The sequence below is a fragment of the Drosophila sechellia genome, chromosome 3L (genome assembly GCF_004382195.2).
Source record: "Drosophila sechellia strain sech25 chromosome 3L, ASM438219v1, whole genome shotgun sequence".
NCBI classification, from domain to species: domain Eukaryota; kingdom Metazoa; phylum Arthropoda; class Insecta; order Diptera; family Drosophilidae; genus Drosophila; species Drosophila sechellia.
Window position 1 is genome coordinate 13,132,524 of NC_045951.1, and position 25,089 is coordinate 13,157,612.

General features: G+C 47.2%; 5 protein-coding genes across 10 annotated transcripts; 3 read left to right on the top strand and 2 right to left on the bottom strand.

The window, feature by feature from the left end:
* Nucleotides 1-175: 175 nt before the first annotated feature.
* Nucleotides 176-1,681, top strand: LOC6605586 (protein gar2). The gene is made up of 3 exons (XM_002030369.2): nt 176-238; nt 476-540; nt 887-1,681. The coding sequence occupies exons 2-3, from the start codon at nt 487-489 to the stop codon at nt 1,562-1,564; spliced, it is 732 nt and encodes a 243-aa protein (XP_002030405.1). The 5' UTR covers nt 176-238; nt 476-486; the 3' UTR covers nt 1,565-1,681.
* Nucleotides 1,682-1,865: 184 nt separating this feature from the next.
* LOC6605587 lies at nt 1,866-8,510 on the top strand. Of its 2 annotated transcripts, none has more exons than XM_032717983.1 (9): nt 1,866-2,214; nt 2,526-2,676; nt 2,907-3,304; nt 3,428-3,520; nt 3,583-5,110; nt 5,211-5,482; nt 5,544-6,085; nt 6,506-7,607; nt 7,666-8,510. In XM_032717983.1, exons 1-9 carry the CDS (start codon nt 1,945-1,947, stop codon nt 8,266-8,268), a joined length of 4,959 nt encoding a protein of 1,652 aa, XP_032573874.1. In that variant the 5' UTR covers nt 1,866-1,944; the 3' UTR covers nt 8,269-8,510. The 2 variants fall into 2 exon arrangements, with proteins under 2 accessions (XP_032573874.1, XP_002030406.1); XM_002030370.2 differs by having other exon boundaries at nt 5,214-5,482.
* Nucleotides 8,511-8,518: 8 nt separating this feature from the next.
* Nucleotides 8,519-9,523, bottom strand: LOC6605588 (bifunctional peptidase and (3S)-lysyl hydroxylase Jmjd7). The gene has a single exon (XM_002030371.2). It carries the CDS (start codon nt 9,495-9,497, stop codon nt 8,532-8,534), a length of 966 nt encoding a protein of 321 aa, XP_002030407.2. The 5' UTR covers nt 9,498-9,523; the 3' UTR covers nt 8,519-8,531.
* A 619-nt stretch (nt 9,524-10,142) lies between these two features.
* LOC6605590 (speract receptor) lies at nt 10,143-25,089 on the top strand. 5 transcript variants are annotated; one of them, XM_032718149.1, is made up of 17 exons: nt 10,143-10,963; nt 19,092-19,207; nt 19,470-20,179; nt 20,236-20,545; nt 20,605-20,855; nt 20,987-21,058; nt 21,133-21,278; nt 21,347-21,512; nt 21,594-21,599; nt 21,695-21,785; nt 21,850-22,037; nt 22,385-22,603; nt 22,662-22,766; nt 22,829-22,900; nt 22,965-23,139; nt 23,199-24,519; nt 24,589-25,089. In XM_032718149.1, exons 3-17 carry the CDS (start codon nt 19,757-19,759, stop codon nt 24,794-24,796), a joined length of 3,753 nt encoding a protein of 1,250 aa, XP_032574040.1. In that variant the 5' UTR covers nt 10,143-10,963; nt 19,092-19,207; nt 19,470-19,756; the 3' UTR covers nt 24,797-25,089. The 5 variants fall into 5 exon arrangements, with proteins under 5 accessions (XP_032574040.1, XP_032574039.1, XP_032574042.1 ...); XM_032718148.1 differs by lacking the exon at nt 19,092-19,207; XM_032718151.1 differs by lacking the exon at nt 19,092-19,207 and having other exon boundaries at nt 22,424-22,603.
* LOC6605589 (lipoprotein lipase) lies at nt 15,708-16,813 on the bottom strand. Its single transcript, XM_002030372.2, has 3 exons — nt 16,706-16,813; nt 16,522-16,639; nt 15,708-16,467 (listed from the first exon to the last, which is right to left on the bottom strand). The coding sequence occupies exons 1-3, from the start codon at nt 16,800-16,802 to the stop codon at nt 15,771-15,773; spliced, it is 912 nt and encodes a 303-aa protein (XP_002030408.2). The 5' UTR covers nt 16,803-16,813; the 3' UTR covers nt 15,708-15,770.

The window sequence follows — 25,089 nt, forward strand, 5'->3', positions numbered from 1 at the left end:
AAAAATGTTTCAAACATGTTTTTAATTTAATTGTTACCTTCCCTTTCTAAACTTAAAAAAAGTTTCCTTTGTAGACTTTCATATTAATGTGGACAAGCTTGTCGGCTGTTTCTAAAAACTCTACACACACGAGAAAACGATTCAAAATATTTTCGTTTTCGGCACATCGTTTCAGTTGAAATTTGGGCATCTCTTTGTGCACAGCTATTCGCTCGGAGGATTCGAATATTATTAAAAGGTAGCATTTTCAAGCATTATAATATATTTTGTGTATTGCGGTGTACATTTTCATAAGTGCACTTGTTAGTTTTGTCTTCAAAACTGCCAAGATGACTGACACTATTCTAACTGAAAAATAATTTAACAAAGAGCCATTTATTTTTAGACAGTGCCTTGCGATGGGCCTTTGTTTGTATTGAGAAAATAATCAACGTGCACGATATACATAACACCAAGTATTCCCTCTTCTCCTCAGGAACCCAGAAAATGGTCAACGAACTGAATAGGCCTCAAAATGGGGACAATGCCGCCTTGAGCGAGGTAAGCTGGAGTCTTCGGAAAATTCCAAAACTCTTGGTATTTGGTGTTTTAAAACAATAAGAAAGCTCAGTCAGTAAAGTTAAATAAATACCGTGACACATTTTTTTTAGACAACAAGATGAATGAGTCACACCAATAAGCCTACAGTCTCTAGATGTTTCAGTTAAAATTGAAATTAGAGTACGAAGCTTCTTCTATGCCAGTGAAATAAATAATACTGTTTTTAATAATAATATACAAAATCATTTTTCTTTTGATGTCATAATGTAATCTTTGAACTATGATGTTTTTAAACCAATTTTTTAATAATTGCAGTTTCCAAAACTAATTATTCGTATTTTTTAAGCGCCTAGCTGCCTCCAACAGACAGCTGCAAGAGATGCAGGAGGAGCACCGCCAGTTGCTTGAGGAGATGGAGACACTGCGCTTGCGAGCCGCTGAGCTGACCCTTCTGAATGCGCAGCGCCGACAAGTGCGGCAGTCCACCGAGGAGGAGGAGGTTCAGTCCCATGTTGAGTCCTCATCGGAGACAGTAACAGTTGCTTCATCCGCCAGTGCTTCTGGAGACTCCACCAACCGGGAAGAGGTACCAACTGGTGAGGAGGAGGGCGAGGAGGACAAAGAGGAGCAGGCCAGTTATCTGCAGGCGAAGCTAAACGAGATCGCCAACCTAAAGGCGCAGTTTAAGCGCGTGCAGAACATGGTGGACACAACCAAGATGATCGAGGAGCACATGTCCTCCAGGCAAACGGTGCAGGTCCAGAGCTCTACCTCCGTTCAGACCAGCAGACAGACCACCTCGTCAGAAGTCCGAGTGGACAGCGAGGCCATAGAGAGAGCCCAAGAAGAGAATCCATCGACCTCGTCGGGTGCTCCCGACAACGCCGAGCTCCTGAATTCCATGCTCAACATGTTCACGGACTTCACCAGTGATCTACGTGGTCAAGCGGAGGGACTCCGTGCGGAGCGGGATCGGATTAGGGCGCTCAAGGAGGACATCATCCAGCGCAAGCAGGGAAAGTAGGCACGTCCAGTCTTAAAAAGGGCACTGGTTCTAGTCATATAATGTGTATTATCCAAGGAACATATTATCAAGTAATCTCCAAATAAATAATTATCATAAAAGATATCAAATTACCAAGTAAAGTTAGTTTATCTACACCAAAAGAATTTAAAATACTTTTTACAGATATACATTTTGATAATTTTGGAAAAAAATTCAATTTCAAAAAAACGTCCGCTGCCAGTGTGACCACAGCTTGGTAGGCTTGTTAGCTAGCTGCCAGCCCTGGTTGGGAACAGCTGTCAGAGTGCGCAAAGCAGAAAACAAAGTGGGAGTACAAAAAAGAGGAGTTTTTCAATTTTGTAGCGTCGTTTTTTGTACGCAAATATATATATTTTCTAATGGCGCCGCCGCCCAAGGTAGTTGTGGACCAAGCCAACGCCAGCGCCCGCAGCAATGGCAGCAGCAACAACAACTCGGTGGGCGGGGCAACCGGTGCGGTGCCTAAACAACAAACGCCCGTAAACGGAGCACCCACGTCCGGATCGAGTGCAGCCGCGACATCTAGCCGGTCGGCCCGCTCCCGCCGGCAGCAGGAGCACCTGGGCGAACCGGACCTGGACCTTGTGGAGCCAGAGACGCTGCAGCGGGAGACGCTGAAAACTCTGAATGTAAGTTAGACGGACGTCCGGTTGCCATGGCAAATCTTCTTGAAGAGAAGACACCAAGACCTTTCTCTTCTGTGTTTTATAAATACACTTTACACTCATCGCGACCTGCGGAAATTCGTTAGCCGCTGGCTTAGTAGCGAATGCGAACGCAACCACTGCGGACAACGAATTTCGATCGGCCAGAGCAGCGCCCTTACATATATATATATATCTGAAATAGATATATATATATATATAGACCTAAAATCAGCAAAATTACCGCCATCCTCGTGCTGGTTTTCCTCCTAATCTTCATTTACTGTTGCTTAAAGGATCTCCTACACCGAGCACGCATCACCAACGCCAAGAATCGATCGCCGGCGGAGCAGCAGCTGTCTAGCAAGGATCACAAGTCACCTGCACAACAGCAGCGCGAGGCACTGCGTCAGTTGGCCGCCGAACACGGCACCTACGATACAGCAGGTAATGGATCCTGAAATCGTTGAGGAATACACATTTCATTGAGCAATTTCCAATATCCGCACCTGGCCAAGTGATCGGCCTGGCCCACACAGAGATCGGTGCGCCAGTTCATGTTCTAAAAATAAGATGCGCACGAAAATAAACGCCCACTGAGATGATGTAGTTCGCAGCGCAGTATCTAGCAATGGACCTAAACTTCAATACTGATCTTTGGCTATTTTTGATTACAGAGCAATTGCAGGAACAGCAGCAGCGCTATCGATTCCCCGTCCGTCCTGTCCAGAGGGTTCAGCACCAGCCATCCTCGTCAGCTAATAGCACAGGCGCCCCCTCATCTTCGTCAGCTTTGCTGCGTTTGCGTCAATCGACGCCCCCGAATGCCACAGTAGGTGTAGTCATACCGAACGCAACTACAAGCAACGGAAACGGCAATTTGAGTGGCAACGAGGAGCAGGCACCGCCACTGACACCCGCTGGACTGCAACAACTCGTTCACCGAGTCCTTGGTGTACACCATTTTGCTCCCAGAACCGAAGGTTTTCGCTCGCAGGTTGACGTGCTACGCGCCCTGCTAGGATTAGACGAGAACCTGAATAGCAGATATCAACCGAGTAGAAAAGTTGTAGAGGTGAGTTTGAAAGCTTCGTATCAGGAACGTCAAGTAAGCCGTAAAACATTTATAAGATTGATAATAACTTTTTTATATCGTAATATTAAATGAAACTAAATCCTTTAATTCTTCTTGCCCCAGACGAACTACATGGTGCACGAAATCAACCCAAATTCGGATCAGGGTGAGGGCGTGGTCAATTCGACCAGCCTGGAGGATGTTGCATTAAGCGAGGTTAGTTGGTTAATAAAACTAAAAGTGCGCCTTCTAGAACTCAAATCATTTGTACCTTTCAGATGAGCGACAACCGCGCCCAATCCATTCAGAGCCTACACAGCGTCTTGGAAACGCCCACGCCCGATACCACGCCCAGCTTCGATGAGTTGCAGCAGCGCTTGGAAGCCTCCAATAGGAACATGCAGCACCTGCACGACGAACAGGCGAAGCTGCTACAAATCCAAAATTTGGCCAAATCTCACCTTAACGAGATGGAGCGGATGCGCCAGCAAGCCGATAGCTTGCCCCACAATGTCAATGGGGGAGAGGCACCGAAATACGAGTCTGTGCAGCAGGTACAGGACGACATGGCGTCTCTGGTGGGGCGCATGAAGAATCTCACCGCCTTTATACACAACCAGAACGAACTGAGCACGGTGCTTGGCGATGATGGGCCCGAGATCCTGGCCGAGCAGGAAGCCCTGCAGGAGAAACTGGAATCGCTGCGCACTCAACGTGAGGATATGCGCAACCTGGTGGACGAACTAAACAGCATCAACCGTACGGCCAGGGAGACGGCTAGAGTCATCAAAGAGAAAGGGGAGACTCCCACGCCTCCTCCCAAGCCAGAATCGGCCCCAGAGCCTCCCAAGGAGCGTGTTGTTCCTGTGGAGTATCAGAGAAACGTACCCATCATACGCCAGGAGGCGGCCAACGCCGCCCAACGGGCACTTCACGCACAGGCAATGATCAACCAGAAGACGGCTGATATAGAAGCACTCAAGGCTCAGATGGCGAGACTAAAGGGAATGCTGTACACTGTTAGCCAGATTGAGGAAAGTACCCCCAGCATGGGCTCCACTTTGGAGCGGCGTAGTGAGGAAAGAACTAGCGTGGAGCGCGAATTGCCGGCTGAGATTGCCCATCGCGTATTCGCTCTGAACGATGTTACGAGCGAACTGCGAGCGGAAGCAGCCAGCTTGCAAAAGGAGCGTGACCGTATCCTAGCCCTGAAGGCAGAGATCGAGCGACGCAAACAACAGGCGGCCGCCGCTGTTCAAATGGGAGATGATGCACTTAAAAGAAGCAGTCTTACCCCAACACCTACCCCCATGAGACAGCAGCGGATGACCGAGGAAGAGGATCCGTCCGAGATGGATACTTCCCTTCAGGCTACGCCCACCAAGGAACAACTGCGAGATGAACTGCGCTCGCAGTGCGAGCGGCTGCGAAAGGAGTACGAGCAGAAGCAGCGGGAACTGGAGCAGCGCTACGTAGCCAGCAACAACACCACATCGGAGGCGGATGACGAGGGAAACGACGACACTGACAGCGATAAGTACTTCGCCAACGTACGTACCGCTTCGTCAGCGACACTAAAGAGGTCTCCATCTGCCAACACAGTGGTGGAGCAACGACGCGGTCAGCAAACTAGCGTTACCCCACAGCAAGCACAACCACCACCGCCTGCTCCTCCGTCGACGCTAAACGAAGATGATCTGAATGTAACACTTGATACGCTATCCCTGGGAAATGACAGCATACCCTCCAGCAGCAATAGATCGCAGTACATGCCGCCCCCCATGCAACCAGTGCCTGGAATGTGGGGTAAGTTTTTAATTCCGTCAACAAAGGCGGAAATCACTTTACCAACTTGAATTCATGTATTAGTTTCCTTGGTTAACGCTTATTTATATGCATCCACTAGCAGCATCACACAACTCTGGAAGTTCGTGGCATGGACAGCAGCCCGTTTACGGTCAGCCGAGCTCCAGCGCCGGCACAGAGTTTAAGAAGCTACCAGCTGGCCAACAAGTCGGCTCCTCAAATGGCTCCGGATCGAACGCATCTACCGACGCAGTTCTGCTGCAGCAGTTCATGCAGACGCAGCAAATGCTTATAAACTCTGTGTGCCAGTGCAACCAGGCACTGTGGCATCAGCAGCGCGAGATTGACAACCTCAACCACCAGCTACATACGGTAAGACAATCCATGAGATTAGAGGGCCAAATCAAAGACTAATTCAAGTGTTTTTTCACAGCTCCAGGATCGATTTAATGTTGTAGCATGCCAGGATCACAGCTTCGGCTTGCGCTCGGAATCAGTACCGCCTCCGGTGGGCCCTGGAATGGGTCAGATGCCCAACAATCTGTGCCTGGGCAGCAGTCGAGCTCAATCTGAGCAGCTATTTAACTTTGGTGCCCACCAGAGCGCCTTTAGTAACTACCAGCGCAGCTGTCATCGTAGCGGGGCAGAATCGCATCATCATCAACAGCAACAGCATCAGGCGCAGCCGTTCCTTAACAATGCTGCTCCCCCGCCACCGCCGACGCACTTCAACAACGAGACACCCCTGTCGCCGCCTACTTACCGCTCAAGTCCAGGTCCCATCTTCATGAACCATCACAACAACACGATACATCAGAACAACTCGAATCTGCGAACCCAGAACCAGCATGCCAACAACCTGCACTCGCTGCCCGAGGGAGCAGCTGGTGGAGGAGCACCTGGTGGCGGTATCACATTGAACAACCAAGTACCACCCGGAAACCGAGCCAACAACTACTGGGACAACTTCCGCAGGTAATGCTTTATAATTTTGGTGTTGGATTTATTAATGGTTGTTTGATGGAAAAGCGTCAAAAGCAATAAAAATTAAATAAAACTATTGTAAAGAGTTAATTTTCAATTCTGTGCACCGGTAAGTGCGACCACGCGTTGCTGAATAGTGTTCCATTAACAGAGTTGAAAGTGACTAACCAAGACTAACTAAGACTGCTAACCAAGTTTTGCAAAATCCTATTCGGCAGTAAAAAAAAATCTAATTAAAAAATATACTATTATTTTGGTAGAATTTTGTTTATATTTTTGGTAAGAACGATGTTAATTCAAATTTAAAAGGATAAATAGAATCGATAAACTTGACTTGACTTTAGCTAGTTCAACTGCTTATTCTTTTCTACCCGCTTGCATTAACCCATTAATATCTGTACGCTCTTCCAGTCATTCGCGCCAAAATCTCTTATCAAATAAAAGCAACGAGGAGCTGAACGTGGACCTCCAGCAGTACCGACGACAACGGGCACGTCCCAGCTACTTTCAGCCGCCACAGTTGCTTCCGCCGACTACGCGTGGTGGTTTGACCCACCAGCAGCAGCGTCGTCACTTTTTCGAGTCGCCACTAACCGCTTTGCATGGCAGCAGCTCCAATGGCAGCAATAATCTCAACAACAGCGGCAGTTCGGGCAGAAAACGGGACTGGCGCGATGATGCAGCCCACATTCGCGACCACGACGATGAGGATGTGGACGAGGTGGAGGAGAACCATGATAACGTCATATTCGGCTCGGGTCGTCGTCGCAATCGTCGTCGTCCTCAGCTTTCCACGCTGCGAGATGAGGAGCCCGAGCAGGCTAGCTCCTCCAATCTCAACATGAACGTAAACTATGGCAACAGTCCGCTGTATCAGCGGAACAAGGTACCAGCAAAGCCCACCACTTCGACTGTGTCGCTAACTCCTCTGCAGCAGCGGCATCTTCGTTTCGACTTCGAGCTTCCAGCTCACTACATGGACTACAGCGAGCTACCCCAGATAACTCTAGTGGACTCTACTCCTACGCTCGGACAAGAAGCATCGCCCGCGGACGAATCAAATGCCATGGAGCAAACCGAGGAAACGGCCTCCGAGGAACTGAATCGAAATCTGCTGGTTAACGCTCTGAAGAACGACAAGTTCACCACAAAGTTTTATGAATCAATCAAGGAGGATGTCTACCGCCGACTGGAGACACTCTTTGAGCAGCAGCAGCAACAACAACAGCAACAAAATCAGCAGCTGCAGCAGCCACAGGAACCACACGGCCTGAGAAAGGCTCTCAACCAGGAGGAGAACGAACGTACTGGCGACGCGGAGGCCACCGAGAGTCGCAGTGAAACCCCGCTGGAGGTAATGCGTCTGCAGCTAGACAACGATCGGCCCGAGGACGAAAAAGGAACGCCAGTGAAGCAGCTAAGTGTGGGCAATCCTCAGAACGGACAGCACCTGGATGAAATGGAGGACAGCGCTTCTGCTGTTACCTCTTCTTCTAGGGCCGAGAACGAAGAGGTAAGAAAGGTTTTCGTAAACTGGTTCGATTAACTCATCATTGCTTCTTCCTTGCCAGAAAATCCTCGAGGGGAAAGTAGAACAAGCCTCTGGATCGGGATCAGGACCAGGGACCAGCATAGAACTGGCACCGGACCACGAACTGATCGAGTACATTATCAAACGCATTCGCAACCAGACACACAACAACACCGTCATCAATGACTCCCTACTGGCAGAGGTATCAAAGCTGACGGCCACTGCTGCCCAGAATTCGACCGCCAGCTCGCCACTGATTTCGCCCAAACGCATTTATGCCAAGATCAAAAAGATGGACATACCACGACAGCGGGACGAGTTCCTGCTTTGGTATCGTTCTTATTTGGAGCAGCTTTTTGTGGTGGAACAGCCGCAGGATAGCTGCAAGCCCAAGACGAAGTTGGCACCTTCTGCAGCCAGTCCGGCCAAGCAGAAGAACCAGCGTGTGCGCAAGCAGTCCCAATCCCAGTCGCAGGACTCGAATAACGATGCAGACTTGGCCGAGGCGGATCAAAAGAACGTCTCCTCATCGGGAAATGGCGACCTGGAGTGCGAGAACAACGAAAATCCTGGGGAGGAGGCAGATGGCCAGGCTGCAGCGGAGCCTTCCGGCGCAGAAGAACAGGACGTCAGTCTCGAATAGACTAGCGAATAACCCAACAAAGCAAACATTCCTAATTTAAGATGTCATCATCTGTACGGATATTTCATATTTCATTTACGAATTTCGCAAAAGATAAATCTTTTATGGTCGTGTCCTTAGTCATAGTTCGCAACTCATTTTGTCTATCAGTTTTTTATTTAACATTAAATTATGTAACAATAATATATATAAATACACTGAAAACAAGGAGGGTTTTCAATTCAGCTAACAATCCCTGAGAATACATTCTTCTCATGATTCTACTAGTCACTTCTTGCGGTCGTCATCTGCTCCAGCATGCGGTAGTAGCAGTACCGGCTATCGTAGTCCAGGTCGTACCAGAAGTTCACCGCGATGCACTTGTGGCTTTGGGACACATGGTGGAACCAGTAGTTGGGCAGGTACAGGATGTCTCCCGCGTTAACGCGTACTTTGAGAGGCTTGGCCCGGGCGTACTCCGGATATTTGGCCAGGTCGGGTGACAGGGGATCAATGCTGACCCATTCCGTGAACTGATCGCTGCCTTCCTCATCCCTCAAGGGTTCAATGTAGAACTGACCACTATCAGAGGTCTTGTAAACGCCTGTAGGGTAAATTCCTCGGGGTACGCAGCTAAGCTGGTGCGGCGGGATGAGGACGAAGTCCTTGTGACCGGATATCACGCAGTACACGTTCTCGTAGGGATCCTTGTGCATGGAGGTAACGGCTCGCTCGTCGCCCAGCCAAAAGTTAACAGCATCAGGCGGTTTGTTAAAGGACTGCTGGGCAAAGTCGAGATCACTGACCCGCAGATCAGCAGCCAGTTCCGGTAGGTCCACACTGAGATTGGAGTTTTGCTTTTGTATGTAGTGGACAGCACCAGTGGGATCATCCAGGCGGCGGACCACCTCGGACAGTTTCATTTTCGTCTCCAGCGGCAGAACGAAGTACTCCTGTCCATTTTGAGTGGCCAACCCGTCGGCATAGCCGTTCGGGGTGATTGCTACATCCACGCTCCTGTCCCCGAGAGCCTCGATTAGGTACTTCGGCGTCCATTTCCCAATCGCGGGCCAGTTGAGTGCCTTGCGAATGACCACCGGCTGGTTTTTGGAGTAGAATTCCCGACAAAACTCCAAGGCAGTCGGAATCTTGTCCAGCTCCACGACGCTACTCCCGATGCACAGCTCCTCCGCTTCCTGGAGCAGAATATCTAGAGCCCTTTCCACCACGGACATGCCGGTAAACAACATTCACTAACGCATTTTCCGCTAGAGTGGACCTTATCAGCGGTGTTCTGGTTTTCAGTGAAAGTTAAATCAGTGCTGCAGTGAATTTAATTAGTTTTAACAAATAATGTAGAAAATAAATAATAATTTATATACATATTAAATTGAAACATTTATTATTATAATTGTTGTTACTTTTTTATATATGTACTTTTGTAAGTAATCAAGGTGAATTTTCTATAAAGGAACTTGTATTTTGTCTAGAGCCAAACTGTAAGTCAAATTAGTGTCGATGAAATCTATTTATGTACGACTTAAGTTAGTAGGACTCAAGAAAGTATATAAAATATGCAATTAAAAAATCAGATCCCAACTCTTTTATGTATGGTCTGGTTCATAGCTGGACCCACTGTATTGCCATTACCTCAAAAACTGTTAATAATTTGTTATGAAATTTTCCTGAAATGTCCTTAAAGCTTGTCTAGCGTGCATTTTGATTTTGAGTTTGCTTATAATAATTAATTTGAATTTGGTGCTATATAAGTACAAGTGGTATTTCCCGAAACTGCAATGGTATTGAGAACTGTGGTATTTATTTGCAAGTCGCTTGGTATTTTCCAGAGCCTTCGGCGCGGTCCCACTGGACGCGAGTGTGTTTGCGAGTGCGGGAGTTTCAAGACGCGCGCGAAGCTGCGGACAGTCGGATTGGAAGTGGAGTGAACTGGAAGGCAAACAAGGCGACGCGTGTCGAGTGTTTGTGAAAGAAACTAATTGTTTTCGAATACGGTCGGTGCTCTATTTGTTTTGTGAAATACAATTGATTTCACCAGCGACGCAGAGGAGGATCAGGGTCAACCTACCAGCAGCGTCTTTTGCATGCCCGACATTCCCGCGGATGCGAAGTTCAGCTGGCGCTATTCGAGCAACAGGTGGCGGACGACGGATGGACGGATGGATAAATGGATCGTGTCGATGGGCGGCGGGATTTGGCGAAATTTGGTGCTGATAGACTGGTAGACTGGCATAGGCCCGGCATTATTATTGGTGGCCAAAAGGGGTCAGACGCTGTGCGCGTGAGGAAATTGAATTGACTTGGTGGTGGCCACCGGCGGCGGCGGTCCGAAATCGAAATCTGTGTCGCAAATGTGGCACTAATAAATTATCGCACATTCGCGCGCCGCAACGCGAGTGCTTCATTAATGCAGGAATCGCAAATGACGGAGAATATCTAGTTTTGCAGCGGCACTGCGTTTGTTTCGCTTTGCCAGGAGAACGTGACCAAACTTTCCAAGTGCCGCGTGGATTGGATCTACCCAGGCAATAGGTCTTAATAGAGCTAACAATTATTTTTTGGTAGCCACGCTTCGCGGAGCTGGGCGCAAACAAAAAAGAACGCAAACTCCGTGGCCTATAAATATCGGTCTTCGGAATTACTAAATCCAATTGCAGTCCAATTAGCAGTCGGTCGTCAATGAAGCGGCTGTGAAAGAGTAAGTACGACGCTCTTTTGAAGCAAATACTTTCAAATGTCGAAGTTTACACACCCTAACGATTATAAGAAGTTTAATTTAAATTATGCTTAAAAAGCAAAAATAAATTAATGTCTTAATTTGCCAATCAGAACTGTGACTCTAAACACACGGCTCCAATCAGAGGGATTTTCAAATCTAATCTGCTTAAAAATAAACCAAAGTGATTGATAGCTAATTAACTGATATAGGCTATATAGACACTTCCGGTGAAAGTCCCCTTCAATGCATTACAAACCAAAAACTGCAGCGCATATACCCTCGAAAAGAGAATCAAAATCAACAAACGCCAACAGTGCGTATGACAGTTCTTACGCAATTAAAATACCATCATCGCTGGCTGTAAGATTTACATAAATTCGGCCTGCGAAACTGAAAACTGATAAGCGTCATAAAAAACATGAGGGGCAGGCAACAACAAATTGGTGTGTGAACCGAAAAAAGCCGAAAAGCCAGTTGGGGAAACAATGCCAAACTCGCACAGAGCAATGCATTTTTCCACAATTTATTTAAATTTCGCATAGTTGTTGCTGGCCGGCTGCATGGCAAGCCCCGAAATGAGTCAGTCGCGTGGCGCTGCACTCGCAGTTGCACTCGCAGTTGCATTCGCTGCATGCCAGCGCGTACTTCTTTGTGGCGACAGAGGCTGCGCCGTCATAAACACTGTCAAATTGCGATCGCCCGAGTGGGTGGGTCGCCGAGGGGGGTGGCGACGGGCGGCGGGAGGCGTCATTGGCCCACTGCTGCTGCTGCCGCTGATGTTAGGCGCGCTTTTCTCTTGCACCTCGCTGCCCCGCCGTCACTGACCACACTCAACGCCAAATCGACAGTCGCCTCTGGGCACAGTCGGGGTCGAAAAAGTAGTAATCATTGCATGAAAATCATTTAATACCTCCTCTACTTATCGAATTTAAGTGTTATTCTTGTTTTACAGAGTAAAATAAGAATAAAGATTCTAAATATAAAGTTAAAATTGTCTTAGGAATGCGAATTTGCTTTTAGCGAAATATATTAAGAATATATTAAGAATGAAGATAATTACTTAATATAATTTTACTTAAATAGTTGAAGGCACAGGTAGTAGATATTTTGAGAAGATATATCCACTAACTCAAAATATAGTTTGATTAAAAAACTGTGTTTTTAAAAGCATTTTAATCTCTAACACGTTATCAAATTGTATTCTAAAAAATGTCTGCAAAAAATCTTATCAGCGTACTTCCCTAAAAGTTGGTTTTGATTTCGTTTTAAAATTTCGAATAATTACAAATTTAATTACCAATTGTTAGCAACTTTGTGAAAAATGTGTTACTTAAATAATTGCTCCACAAATGTTGGTCGATTATCAACAATTTAGTTGCTATTATTTTGCGCACTTCGTCTTAGCTGTCTGTCTAGCAACTTGAGTGCTTTGCGTGTGGCTTTTTGGAATTGCATTCGGCAAACGCAAAATGATGGATGATTGATGCTCGTGGCCAGAATGCGCATTAGTCGTGGATTAGACGGCCTTTGGGCGGCGCCCAAACTTGGCGGTTTTTGCACATTACTATTTTATTTTTGGCCCGCAATGCGAACGGTGTTATCAGCCACGTCACCGACGCTCACGCACTTAAATTTAAATAGTTAAGTACCCCCCAATATATATAAAACTAATACTGCTGATTAGCGGCGAAACGGGGCCAAGAGATTATGCGTGCTACGGAGGATGTCCCTCGACGGAACGCAAATTACCCGCAAAATTGCTCCTTCATCTATTTACGTACATATGTATGTACATATGTATATATCCCAATGTATATAGGGATTTTAGACCGCATTGAAAGCACTCGCTACCTGCATGTCATTCGCACCTTTGACGGTAAATGGCGGTGTCATGAAAATTTAATTAAACCTTTATGCAGATGGCTTTTCAATCGCTGGAGCTAAAACTTTGCCTCATTGTCGGACAAACGCCCGCTTATCATCTGCATGGCAGCTCCAAATGTAAAACACCTGGGGGCGTGGTGGCAGCAGGTGGGCGGTTGAACGACATATGTTACACTCAGCTTTTTGCGCTTATCAACAAGAATGGGCCAACCGGTTGAGCTGGCGACAAAGAGCCTCACCCACAGTTGGCACACTTTTTTTGGGGGCTTGCTATTCCAGACATATAGAAAATGTTTTCAGGGGATAGGATGGCATGGACGAGGGTTTCCCTCGGGTCGCAGTTGGTGAACCGCTCAAATGGCATCCCATAAAAACGTTGTACAGAAATTAACATAGCCATAAAGAGGCAAAATTCGCCGGGGGCAGGAGAGGGAGCACCTTAACAACACGCGTGTTGGGCCCCCAACCAAAAAAAAAAAATAAAAATAATAAACTTTAATTGATAAAATGAGGGCAGCTGGGGAGCCAAAAGATTCCTTATCAATTCCAACTTCCCGAATTCAAACGCATTCCTGGCCTCATTAGAATTACCATTAGAAAGGCAGGCGAACAAGGAAAAAACAGAAATAGCAGCTCAAAGCGAAACAAAGTGAAATGAAAACGAAATTGTTGCGACTTAATTTCTCCTACACATTGTGTAATGGCTATATTTTATGCTTGCAATGTTCTCGATGGCGGGAGTTGTGGCAAAAACACAGAAACATAAATTACATGGCTTGTAGTCGACTAGTTAATACCCTGTGCAAAGTAAGGGAGTCATGAAAGAACAACAAATTGCAATCCCTGTTTTCTATTTATAAGTATCATTCTTATTTTTTAGATATTATAATAATGTCTGAACTGTCTTTATATTTTATTTCTATTCTATTGCATATCTAATCAATCTGTCTATTTAAATATTTAGTTATATTCAAAATTTTTCATATTTATTAAAGTTAGAGTAATTCTGAAACTCTTCTTTACTAAGAAAGTAAATTGTACAAATTTTTTGAATATTCGATATACCCCTGTTCCCTGAAATCACCCAGTGAAAAAGCAATGGACATTTAGCAGGGTTTGTGGTGTGCTGAGGTTGGTCACATGACGGCCCACCTCCAGACCCATTATTGGATCCTGCCGAGCTGTGCGGTTGCTGGGGCGGGTGCTTCTATTTTATGGCCTGACATTTAATGCTCAGCCAGTGAATCCGAAACGAAACTGAGATTTCCAGCAGGCCGTTCTGAGGCCAAGTGCAGGCAAATGGAGAAGAGGAGCTGAGCCGGCGCTATGGGTTTAATGCCCGCTTAACCCACTTCGACTGACAAATGTGCAACTTTAAATCTTCGCCCCAAAACGCTTGCGAATAAATCACGCGACTTGCGACAGAGGAGTTGACTGCTCATCCGCGTCCGAGAATCCAACGCTAATGAAACCCCAATTAGTGGTGCATATTTTTAGGCGCTCGCTATCTATCGCGAAAGTTGAGCGCTCTTATCAGCCGGCAATGGATCATCATCAAGCGTAATTGGCTAATTGTCTGATATCCACGAGCGATGATGGGTCATAAAGCCGCTAGGTTTCGTAATGAAGTGACCACAACTTGGATCTTTCGTTGACCTTTAAGGGAAATGAAATCCGTGCGAAGGCTACGTGAGGGGGTTGCTCGAGAGGATTGGCCCAGTAAACTTGCACCGGGCACGCAGCAAATTGGTTTCGCCACAAACTTCGGTTCCGGTTCAAGGAAGTAGCACCAGCAGCCGGGCAGGCAGTCCGGGGTAGTTTCTAACATTCGTGGTACACATTCCTCGAAAGATAAACTTAAGTACAGCGCATTTAAATGCAATTTGTGACAGTTTTCCTTTAGCGCGACTTTCAAGTGACACGCACACACCAGGGTGCGATTTTTCTGGGTGGTGGGTGCTTTTTGGACTGCCATCCAGTGCATTTCGAGGAGCCATATGGGGGTGGCCACCCGGTTTGGAAAGAAGTTAAGGCATGCCATCGCACAAAGGAATTTTCCTATAATATTGCACGGAAATATGCGCAACAACTACCATTCCGGAGATGGGCCACGGGTCACGAAACGCTATCGTGGCGGCTACTAACTTACTAAAATATTTAAAACAAATTAATTAACTTTCCTGACAGCATAATCGTTGAGGGAGTTAAATATTTGTGGATACCCCACAAATATTCTTCACTTTGGAAATTAGATATTTTAGGTAGCGTTTCACATGCATGAAACAAAAACAAAAAAAAAAGCCTAGTGGTACATTAATAACCGAAAGAAATTTACCCTAATGTGGTTTTTCACCAAACCTCTTTTTATTTCCATGGTATTCCCCTTGTTTTAATAAAAACCATTTAATAATACGATTTATCTGAATTTATCACGAAGCTCACGCACTCCCCATTGAGTTCTCCTTCAGTGGCATAAATCTGCCTCAATTCGGATATATAAGCAAATCCTTGAAGCACACTCAAAGGAGCCGATTGCCGATAAACTTTTCCTTTTCCATACGTTGACTGGATCGTCACTTCAGACAACATCTGGCATATGGAAAGGGGAAACTTGTGAACTCCGCCTATCTGTGCTCCTGCAACCGTTAAGGGAAATGAGATAAGGACGAGGACAAGGATGGCTTCCCTTGCCAGGCGGAGGACGTGCGTCAAAACTTTGGAAGACAAGACCTTTTAAATTGATTTCAAAATAATGAATGAGCCCAGCGCCTGACGCACATCAATTTTGGCACTTGCTCATCGCCGTATGCCTCCTCTTTCAACCATCATTGCAGCAATGACTAATGACAAAGTTGCTCCTTTGTTTCCTTTATTCGTTTGGCTTTTTTATTGGATCCGCTGCTCACAGGAAGCTTATGAAGTAGGCTCCACGGGAGAAGGGTGAGGACTGTCGGGTCTCCAGGAAATAGATGCCTGAGGCAGACTGCTCCTCCAATTTTTGGCCCATTTTGTGGGTGGACCAGCGGCAGCTGGAGGCACTTAAAGTCTCCACCGAACCACAACGGGCGCTCACAAAGTCATTCTCCGGCGACCACATCTCGGCGAGCAGCTCGAAGGCTCTCTCGTGCGAACAGGAGTCCGTGCAGCAGCCAGGCTGCGTTTGTCCTCCGTTGGGATAGTAGTCCACATGACCCAGTCGCTCCCAAGTGCCCTCTCCTCCGGCATTTGTGTGCACAACCTCTACAAACTCAGCATCGGCTTGGGACAGCTTATGGTCTAGTTCCGCTCCAGAGGAAGGGTCAAGAGCTGTAATCTGCGACAACTGACGACCCAGGTCCTGCTGCACCTTGGCAGCCACCCCACCTGCCAAATTGGCGCCCTCCGCGAAACCAACGACCAGAATGCGATCCAGTGGCATATCGAATTGATTGTGTAGAACGAAGACCAAGCTGGCCACGCTGTCGATGATCTCTGTTTCATCATTGGCTTCAGATAGATCTACACTGATTATATTGCTGTCCTGCTGCTGAAGTCGGGCAGAAACCACCGCGGAGATCTCCGGCGAGGAGATGTTGCCACGCCAGCGGGGAATGGTTACGCTAAAGCAGCAAAGGTTATTTATTGGGCAATACTCAGGTAAACAGATGACTCACACTGTGGGATCTGCGGCATAGAAGGAGCTCCTTACCAGAGCCTCCACTTCCGCCTCGATTGACTGTGCATTTTCCTGGACGCGACGTGTGTTCAGGAAAAATTCGGTCTCTCCATAGACTGCAAATGATCCCAGTTTATCTTTAAGTTATTGAGTATTTACTTATGTACCGCCTTACTACTCACCCGCTCCTATTGTGAGGGTCAAAAACAAAGCTAGTTGTACTCCGGTCTGCATTCTTAATGTAACTGAAATGAAATTAGTAGTATTCGTCTGAGGCATTCCTTAAAAGCTCGATAAGATAACGATTAGGAGTCTCATTTTATGACGTTTGATAAGCGATCGATGGTCATCTACGATCGCTGATGGATTGTTCAACCCTAGCTGCTAAACTCAAAACACTTTGCCACTGATTTTCACACGTTCCTCGTCGAATTTCGTTCGTTCGTATTTCTCTCACGCTCATATTGTTGTTTATGGCTCTTGTAGATTGTCAAATTAATCAGCGGCAGCGGAGCTGCACAGCAAGTGTCGGCACTCCCCTGGCCACCACTTCATCCGCTTTGGCTGCAGCTGCATTTGCATGGCAGACAAATTGCATTTAATTGCCTGACAGCCTCAAGAGGCGAGGGCCACCGGCACTCGGAGTGGGCTGTGGCTCGGAAAATGTGTAGCAAACTTCACGCCAATCCCCAATCCGTCAGCTTCCCAGCCGCCCGCCTGAGTAGTCACTAGCTCCGCCATCAACGTCAGATGGCAGAACAATGAAAATGGCAAATTAAACTGGAAGTGCAATGCTACAGCTTCACTGCGAAGAGAAATCGTTGATACCTATCACTATTGATTGAAGTTTCAAAACAATTTACATAAATCATAGGGTAAACAATTAATATGTTGTAGAGGCGCAAACATTCTCAACTGAAGTTTAAGAAATATACATTATGGAAATGAAGTAGCTACAAGATGAAACCAAGCTTAAATCTAAGATTAATAGTATAAACTTCACATTTTGGATAATTAATTGATACTCTAAGATATCTGTATACTTCAGGTTAGTTTGATTAAGCTCCTAGTTTTCTTTAATGGCACAATTTGTTTATTTTGTTATCAAACTACATACCATAATGCAGGGAAATATCTTGAAAGAGTCGTTTGCCTGCTCAGTTGGATACATGATACCTGGCCGTGTGTTTGATTAGGCTTGTGTAAGCCCAGAGAGAAGCTCTGATGGATGCAACAGCGGTTGACACAGTATCCTTGGCCAGCTTAGGTATTCGGACAAATTGGAGCGGAAACAAGAACTTAACGTACTCCCGCGGCTTTAGTTTTGGGCTACCCTCGACGGTTTGGCGGATAAATCGCTTGCGAAATTGTTGTGTCAAGTGCAGCCGGTGTGTCCAAACTCACTCTCCTTGGATTCAGAATTCAGAATTCTGGGTGGAGGGCACAACAATTAACCGGGAAGGAGAACCGGGAACTCTTCTTGCCGGCTCAATGGGCACGTCACGGGCTTTCGCTAGATTTACGGCCAAGGGAGCGTTATTAAACGATGCCAGTGCCGATGGCGGCCACTTGTAACGTTGTTTGTAGCCACGACACAGGATGGGGAAAAATGGTTACCAGGGTTAGCTACTTGTATTAGCATAAATAGAACGGACTGCCGCACGCAACGCTTTACAAGACCAATAAGGGAGCGCATCCCGTGCGGGAACAGTGGGGAATTTTTAGCATTGGGGTCAAAGGGAAAAGTCAATATGCCAGGCTAACTTTCAAGTGGATTCTGGAGTGCAGCGTGGGAGGAGAATCAAGGGTGCCTGCTGCTCGAGTCAATATAATAAATTACTGTGATAGCTTCAAGAAGTTGCAAAGGTTCTGCCAATATTCAATATCGCCCCCTGAATCCACAGGGCGTGTGAAAGAAGCAATCAGCCATGGGGAGTGGGTCCAGCGAGAGATATGCCAGACAAAAGGCAAACAAAGACATTCCATAAGTAACCGGGATGTGTGTGGATTGGGGATTGGGGTGGCGGCTCTATCAGCATCTTTCCATGCAGCAACCCAGGAAAAATCACACATGATGCGTCGCCATTTCTCATAAAAATTTCATTACATTGACCGAAATGTGTGGCAAGTTTAATATCGGGGCATTTCAACACATTGTTAAGGTTGCACACATAAAGAAGCATCCAACGTAATGGCTCTATGTACTTTATCAGCCCTTGCCACGCCCCGAAAACAATTAGAACTGTGATAAACGAGCTTCGACTTAAGTTCTTTATCCATTCAGCGAGGTGAACTTCTTTATTACCAAACATTTCGTTAGAAATAGAAAACAGGTCCTTAACGCCATTTTCTCTATGACATTATTTTTAAGATGACACGAACTTAAGTTCATCCAGACAAATTAAACTTTTACATCCTTGTTATTACCGAATTCGTCTAAACAATTTCAGTTGGCAAGTTTATTGCAAACAGTTGTCGCATTTTTTTTGTTCCAAGCAAAATGTGTTTACTCGTCCGGCTTTCAATAAAAATTCAACCATAATTTATTCAGATCACTTATAATTTTAGGTGCTGCAAAAATGAAGTATTCTCCTTAAAGGAAAATTCAAGTAACACCCTTAAAATCTCCAGAAAGATTAAGAGATGTTATACTGTATTAATTGTCTTAAGCAAGTGGCATGTGCGTAAGTGTATATAAATGAAATCTTGTGCGTCATTACGGCAGCCATCTTTTATGGTGCCTCCGCCAAAGTATCCAGCAATAGTTTATGTGTTATTTGCCCACCCATATGGATGTTGGCTTTTGGGGAGGCGAGGCGTACTACACACCCATGTATGTGCCCCCGCATAAATCAGAGGCACTCCTGCATGACCCAGCCTTGTCCTTGTGTTGTTTCACAAGTCTTGAGTAAAACGATGTTGTGATTAAAGTCCTCTTACTTGCAGAACAGGAAACGACTGACGGCACAGGGAGCTGGCCAAGACGAGGACGCAATTAACCAGAAGGGAGTGGGCACACCCACAACAAAACAAGGAGGAAGTGGATTCGAAGGAGGAGGGAGCAATGCAAACTCAACAAAAATGTTGCATCTCCTCGAAGGATCAACATCTGTTGCCAAGGACACTTTCACACAAAGGAGAACCCTCATCAGTTGCATGAAATAATTCCGTTTAAATTAAGCGCCCTCCTAACAAAAAGGAGCAGCATTTCACGCGATTCCCGTCCCCGCGTAATGTTTGCTCACCCCTGTCCTGCTCCAGCTGGAAACTACCACTCAGGACTGCTGCATCCACTGCTCCTGCTCCTCTTTCTGCTCGCTTTTAGCAACATCCGGCCGACTCATGGAGAGGTCTTCACGCTGGGTTACCTCACGGCCTCACAACGGCGGCCAGGAAACCTGGACTACAACCGACCCGGTCTCACCATCTCTGGCGCCATCTCGCTGGCGGTGGAGGAGGTGAATGCCGGACGACTTAGGGATCGGGGTCATTCCCTTCAGTTCGTCGTGGCCGAAACTTACGGTGAGGAGGTGGTCAGCATCCGTCAAACGGCGGCCATGTGGACGCAGCAGGTGGCCGCCTATATTGGCCCCCAGGAAACTTGCGTACACGAGGGTCGCATGGCGGCCGCCTTTAACCTGCCCATGATATCTTATGTAAGTCAGCAGTAAGTACTTGTGCAATCTCTTTATTAATACATAATTTCCTCCAGTACTGCACCCATCGGGATCCCTCGAACAAGGCTGATTTTCCCACCTTTGCCAGGACACGTCCACCGGACACGCAGATCTCCAAGTCCGTAGTGGCCCTTTTGCTGTCCTTTAACTGGACACAAGTGAGCTTCCTTTACTTGGACGACGCCAGTGGTCAGTATCAGCCTGTGGCGGAAACCATCCTAAGCACACTGACTGATGCCGGAGTTAGTATCCGGGACATTCGCACTTGGAATACCATCTACCATCACGGATTTATGGACAATCCATTTGAGGCGCTGGTGGAGCAGACCTACGCCAACACGAGGAGTAAGTAGGGCCTGAAGTGGGAATTTCATGCATACTAATCACATTTCATGTGCTAATAGTCTATCTCATTTTGGGACACTACTATGAGCATGTCGGACTGATGGTTAGTCTCCAAAGAAGAGGAATTCTGTCGAAGGGCGACTATTTCGTAGTGGGCATAGATATTGAACAGTATGATCCGGCCAAGCCAGAAAAGTATTTGCGAGGACTCCTGCTGGAGGATGTGGAGCCATTGGCCGTGCAGGCCTTTCAGTCATATCTGGGCATTGTGCCCACGGCGTCCGTCTCCTTTGCCACTTTTGCCAATGAGGTTTGTCCGCTGACAGGTCCTGACAGTGTTGTGATTGATGCGCTGCATCCGCCTTCCGCACGTCTCATAATTGTCGGGCCTTTCGCCACATTGACCACACATTCTGACCCTCATTCCGTTTTGGTTTTCAGGTCAACAAATACATGGAGAGACCGCCATTCAATTTCCCCAATCCGCTGGGTCCCTTCGGTGGAGTAAAGCAGGTTCGTCTCCCATGAAACCGAAGACGAAACCCAAAACCATTGACTGACCTCCAACCTCTTCTCTTCCTTGCCAGATAAGCGCCGAGGCTGCCTATCTCTATGATGCCGTGCATCTCTATGCGAAGGCCTTGATGGAAGTCCTGGATTCGGGCGGAAGACCCAGGAACGGCAGCGCCATTGTGGCGGCCATCAAGGGTTCGCGATATCGCAGCGCCATGGGGTGGGTGTTGGCCCCTTTGACAGCTAATCCGGCAATTGCGCTAACACACATTTCTATTTTTGTTTTAGCTATCACGTCTACATCGATGAGAATGGCGATGCAGCTGGAAATTATACAGTATTAGCGAGGGGATCCGTTCGGAATGGTCGCAATCAGACTGTCCTGGGCCTGCGACCCGTGGGAACCTTTATTCACCGAAACAGCAGCTTTAGCAGCATCAGCAAGGCATTGCCCGTAAGTAAATCCATGTTTTTCACATACCTACCTTGTAACTTGCTCTCTGCCACTCCTCCATAAATCGCTTGACCCGTCCAGCACCAGGTAAGCGCTTCTGCCTGGCACAATTAATCGCACACCTCGTTTTGTTTTGCCCCCTGTGTTTTGATTTAATCCTGGTTTCCATTGGTTTACCGCAGGATCTCAAACTGTTCAGCCCCATCGACTGGGTGGGTGGCACGCGACCAGCAGCTGCTCCGCGCTGCGGATTTGGCGGCGAGAAGTGCGTCAGTGAGTATGGGAGCTTGCTGACCAATACTGTGGGTTTACTGTTTCCCCATCTCTCAAATCGCAGATTACACTGGCGAAATTTCAGCGGCCATTGCCGGAGGTGCTCTATTGCTGCTCAGCTTGGTCTCGCTGGTCCTCTATCGCAACTGGCGGTACGAACAGGAGCTGGACAGTCTGCTCTGGAAGATAGACTTTCGCGAGGTGCAGATTCACGAGAACGAACGGGAACAACAAAGTCAGAAGCAGACGCGCGTAAGTCCCAGTCCCTGTCATCTTAGTGCGATGGCAGTGACGCTTAGCCTAATGGCAGGCAGTACACTCAGGAAAAATTGGTCTAAAAGTGATATGCTATCGATGGTTCAAAATTCCTCAACTTATATAAGTAGTAGTGTTTCTTCAAAATTTATCCTGGGAAACCATGAACTACATTTATAGCAAATTGTGGATTATACTTATTAGGTTCTAGGAAACACTTTTGAAGTGCATGCAGAAGGACCATTTAAGGTGCATGTGTTTTATTTTGTGAGAATGTGTCAGAAAAGGCTCATATATTCCTCCTGTTAAAGACTCTTCTCCCGCCATTGCATGTCTGACAACAGCACTTGCTAAATCACTTGCCGCGTCGTCTTCCTCCGCAGTCCACCCATCCGCTGATCCGCACCAGCCAGGTGAGCCTGAGCTCCAATCCGGACGCCGACTTTCGGTACACGACAATCTTTACGCCCATCGGACTGTACAAAGGTCAGTTGTATGCCATCAAGAAGGTGCGAAAGAAGAGCGTGGACATCACCCGAGAAATGAAGAAGGAGCTCAAGCTGGTAAGACGGATAACTATGATAAAGCGTAATCCATTTAATATGTCCAAATCTATTTCAGCTGCGAGATGCCCGGCACGACAATATATGCGCCTTCATAGGCGCCTGCACGGATCCGCCAAACATCTGCATCATCAGCGAGTACTGCACCCGCGGCAGCCTTAAGGTCAGTCGGTCAACCAGTTCCCTGAAAGACCCAAAGCGACTCCCACTTCCTTTCCATTGCAGGACATTCTGGAGAACGAGGACGTCAAGCTGGACAACATGTTCATTGCCTCCATGGTGGCAGACATTATACGCGTGAGTGCTGTAACATTATACTAATGGCCGACCCACCCACTGACCTCTTTCCCCATCCTGGCAGGGCGTCATCTATTTGCACGACTCGCCCATTCGTTTCCACGGCGCTCTATGCACCTCCAACTGCCTGGTGGACTCCCGATGGGTGGTCAAGCTAACGGACTTTGGCCTCTTTGCTTTCAAACAAGGAATCGAAGATAGCTCCACAGATATGCAGCATATGTCGGCCAAGTGTCTGAGTGAGTTGGCTTTTTTAGGTAATCGGCTTTAAAGTTTCTAAATACCTTCCCTATTCCAGAGCTTCTTTATCGAGCTCCAGAGCTGCTGCGACAGGGTCCATCCTCACTGGTCATGGGTACACAAAGAGGGGATGCCTATTCCTTTGGCATTCTCCTGTACGAGATGCATGTCCGTAGAGGACCCTTTGGCGAGACGGGTTTGACCCCCATGCAATGCCTGCAGAAGGTTCTTCAGCCGCAGGATTACCTTAATCCATACAGACCATCCTTGCAACCGCTGGAAACGGCCTTCGACTGCGTCAGCGAGTGCCTGAGAGAATGTTGGGCGGAGAGGCCAGAGGATCGTCCAGATTTCAAAACCATTCGCACCAAACTAAGACCTCTGCGGAAAGGGATGAGACCCAACATATTTGACAATATGATGGCGATGATGGAGAAGTATGCCAATAATTTGGAGGCACTCGTGGACGATCGCACGGATCAATTGCAGGAGGAAAAGAAGAAGACCGATGCCCTGCTGCACGAAATGCTGCCGCGTTGCGTGGCTGACCAGTTGAAGAAGGGTCACAAGGTGGACCCTGAACACTACGAACAGGTCAGCATCTACTTCAGCGACATCGTGGGCTTCACAGCGATGTCCGCCGAGTGCACCCCGTTGCAGGTGGTAGATTTCCTCAACGATCTTTACACCTGCTTCGACTCAATCATTGGCCACTATGATGTCTATAAAGTTGAAACTATCGGAGATGCTTACATGGTAGTCTCTGGACTCCCGCTGCGCAATGGCGACTTGCATGCTGCGGAAATAGCAACCATGTCGTTGCACCTACTCAGTGCCGTATCAGAGTTTAAGATCCGTCACCGGCCAACAAACCGCTTGCTCCTGCGGATTGGCATACACTCGGGACCCGTTTGTGCGGGTGTTGTGGGTCTAAAAATGCCACGTTACTGTCTTTTCGGAGATACTGTCAATACAGCTTCCCGAATGGAGTCCAGTGGTGTTCCCCTGAAGATTCATTGCAGCTGGCAGTGCCGGCAACTGCTAGATAGACTGGGTGGCTATCACTTTGCGGAGCGAGGCGTCATCTCCATGAAGGGAAAAGGTGATCAGCGCACATACTGGCTGCTCGGAGAAGATGAGGAGGCACGCACTCGTCGCACCTATGAGCGATCTCAGAGACGCGGATCCAGGGCACTCAACAAGTTCATACAGGGCACCATAAAGCAGGCCCAGGAACAGGCCAACGAGTACGGGATACGCTCCTCCCTCAAGCAGAAGAATCTGCCCAGAAACTCGCTGACGCGCTCTTCCAGTCTGGAGTCACCCAAGAAGCTACGGTTTGCTGCTGGTAGCCTCCTGGAGCATCATCGCTATCACAGGTTTGACAACATTATTTAGGCCAGCAAAATAAATGCTAAAATTCATTTCAAAATCATTTTTTCCTTTAGTGACGAGGCACTGCTGGAGGTGGACTCCTACACGGGCTTGCGTCGTTCCTCGGGAGGATCCACACAGTCGCGCTATGAGGAGACGACCCTATCGCTGACCCTGTCCTGCCAAAGTATTGAAATCGTGGGTGGTCAACAAAATAAAAGGCGACCCTCCTCTTATCCCACTGCCAATACGCCACTGCTGATGAACCACGTGGAGGTTTAAGGCAGTGTCCTAGTACTTATTTAACCCAGATACAGGGATCTTAGTGGAATTTGTGTTCAGTATGTTTAGCCAAGTATTTGTTTCGCTTTTAGTGTCGTACGCAGATCCATAATCCTTGGAGTCTGTTATATAATTGTGGTAACTGTAGCATCAGCATATTGTGAGAGTGATTATAAATCTAGTCGTTGTTTAAACACATTCATGCGCTAACCTAAATCAATTTAAAATAGTCAATAACCTAAACTAAATGATATAAATAAAGAGTAACAAATTAAATGACTATTTCCCAAGGA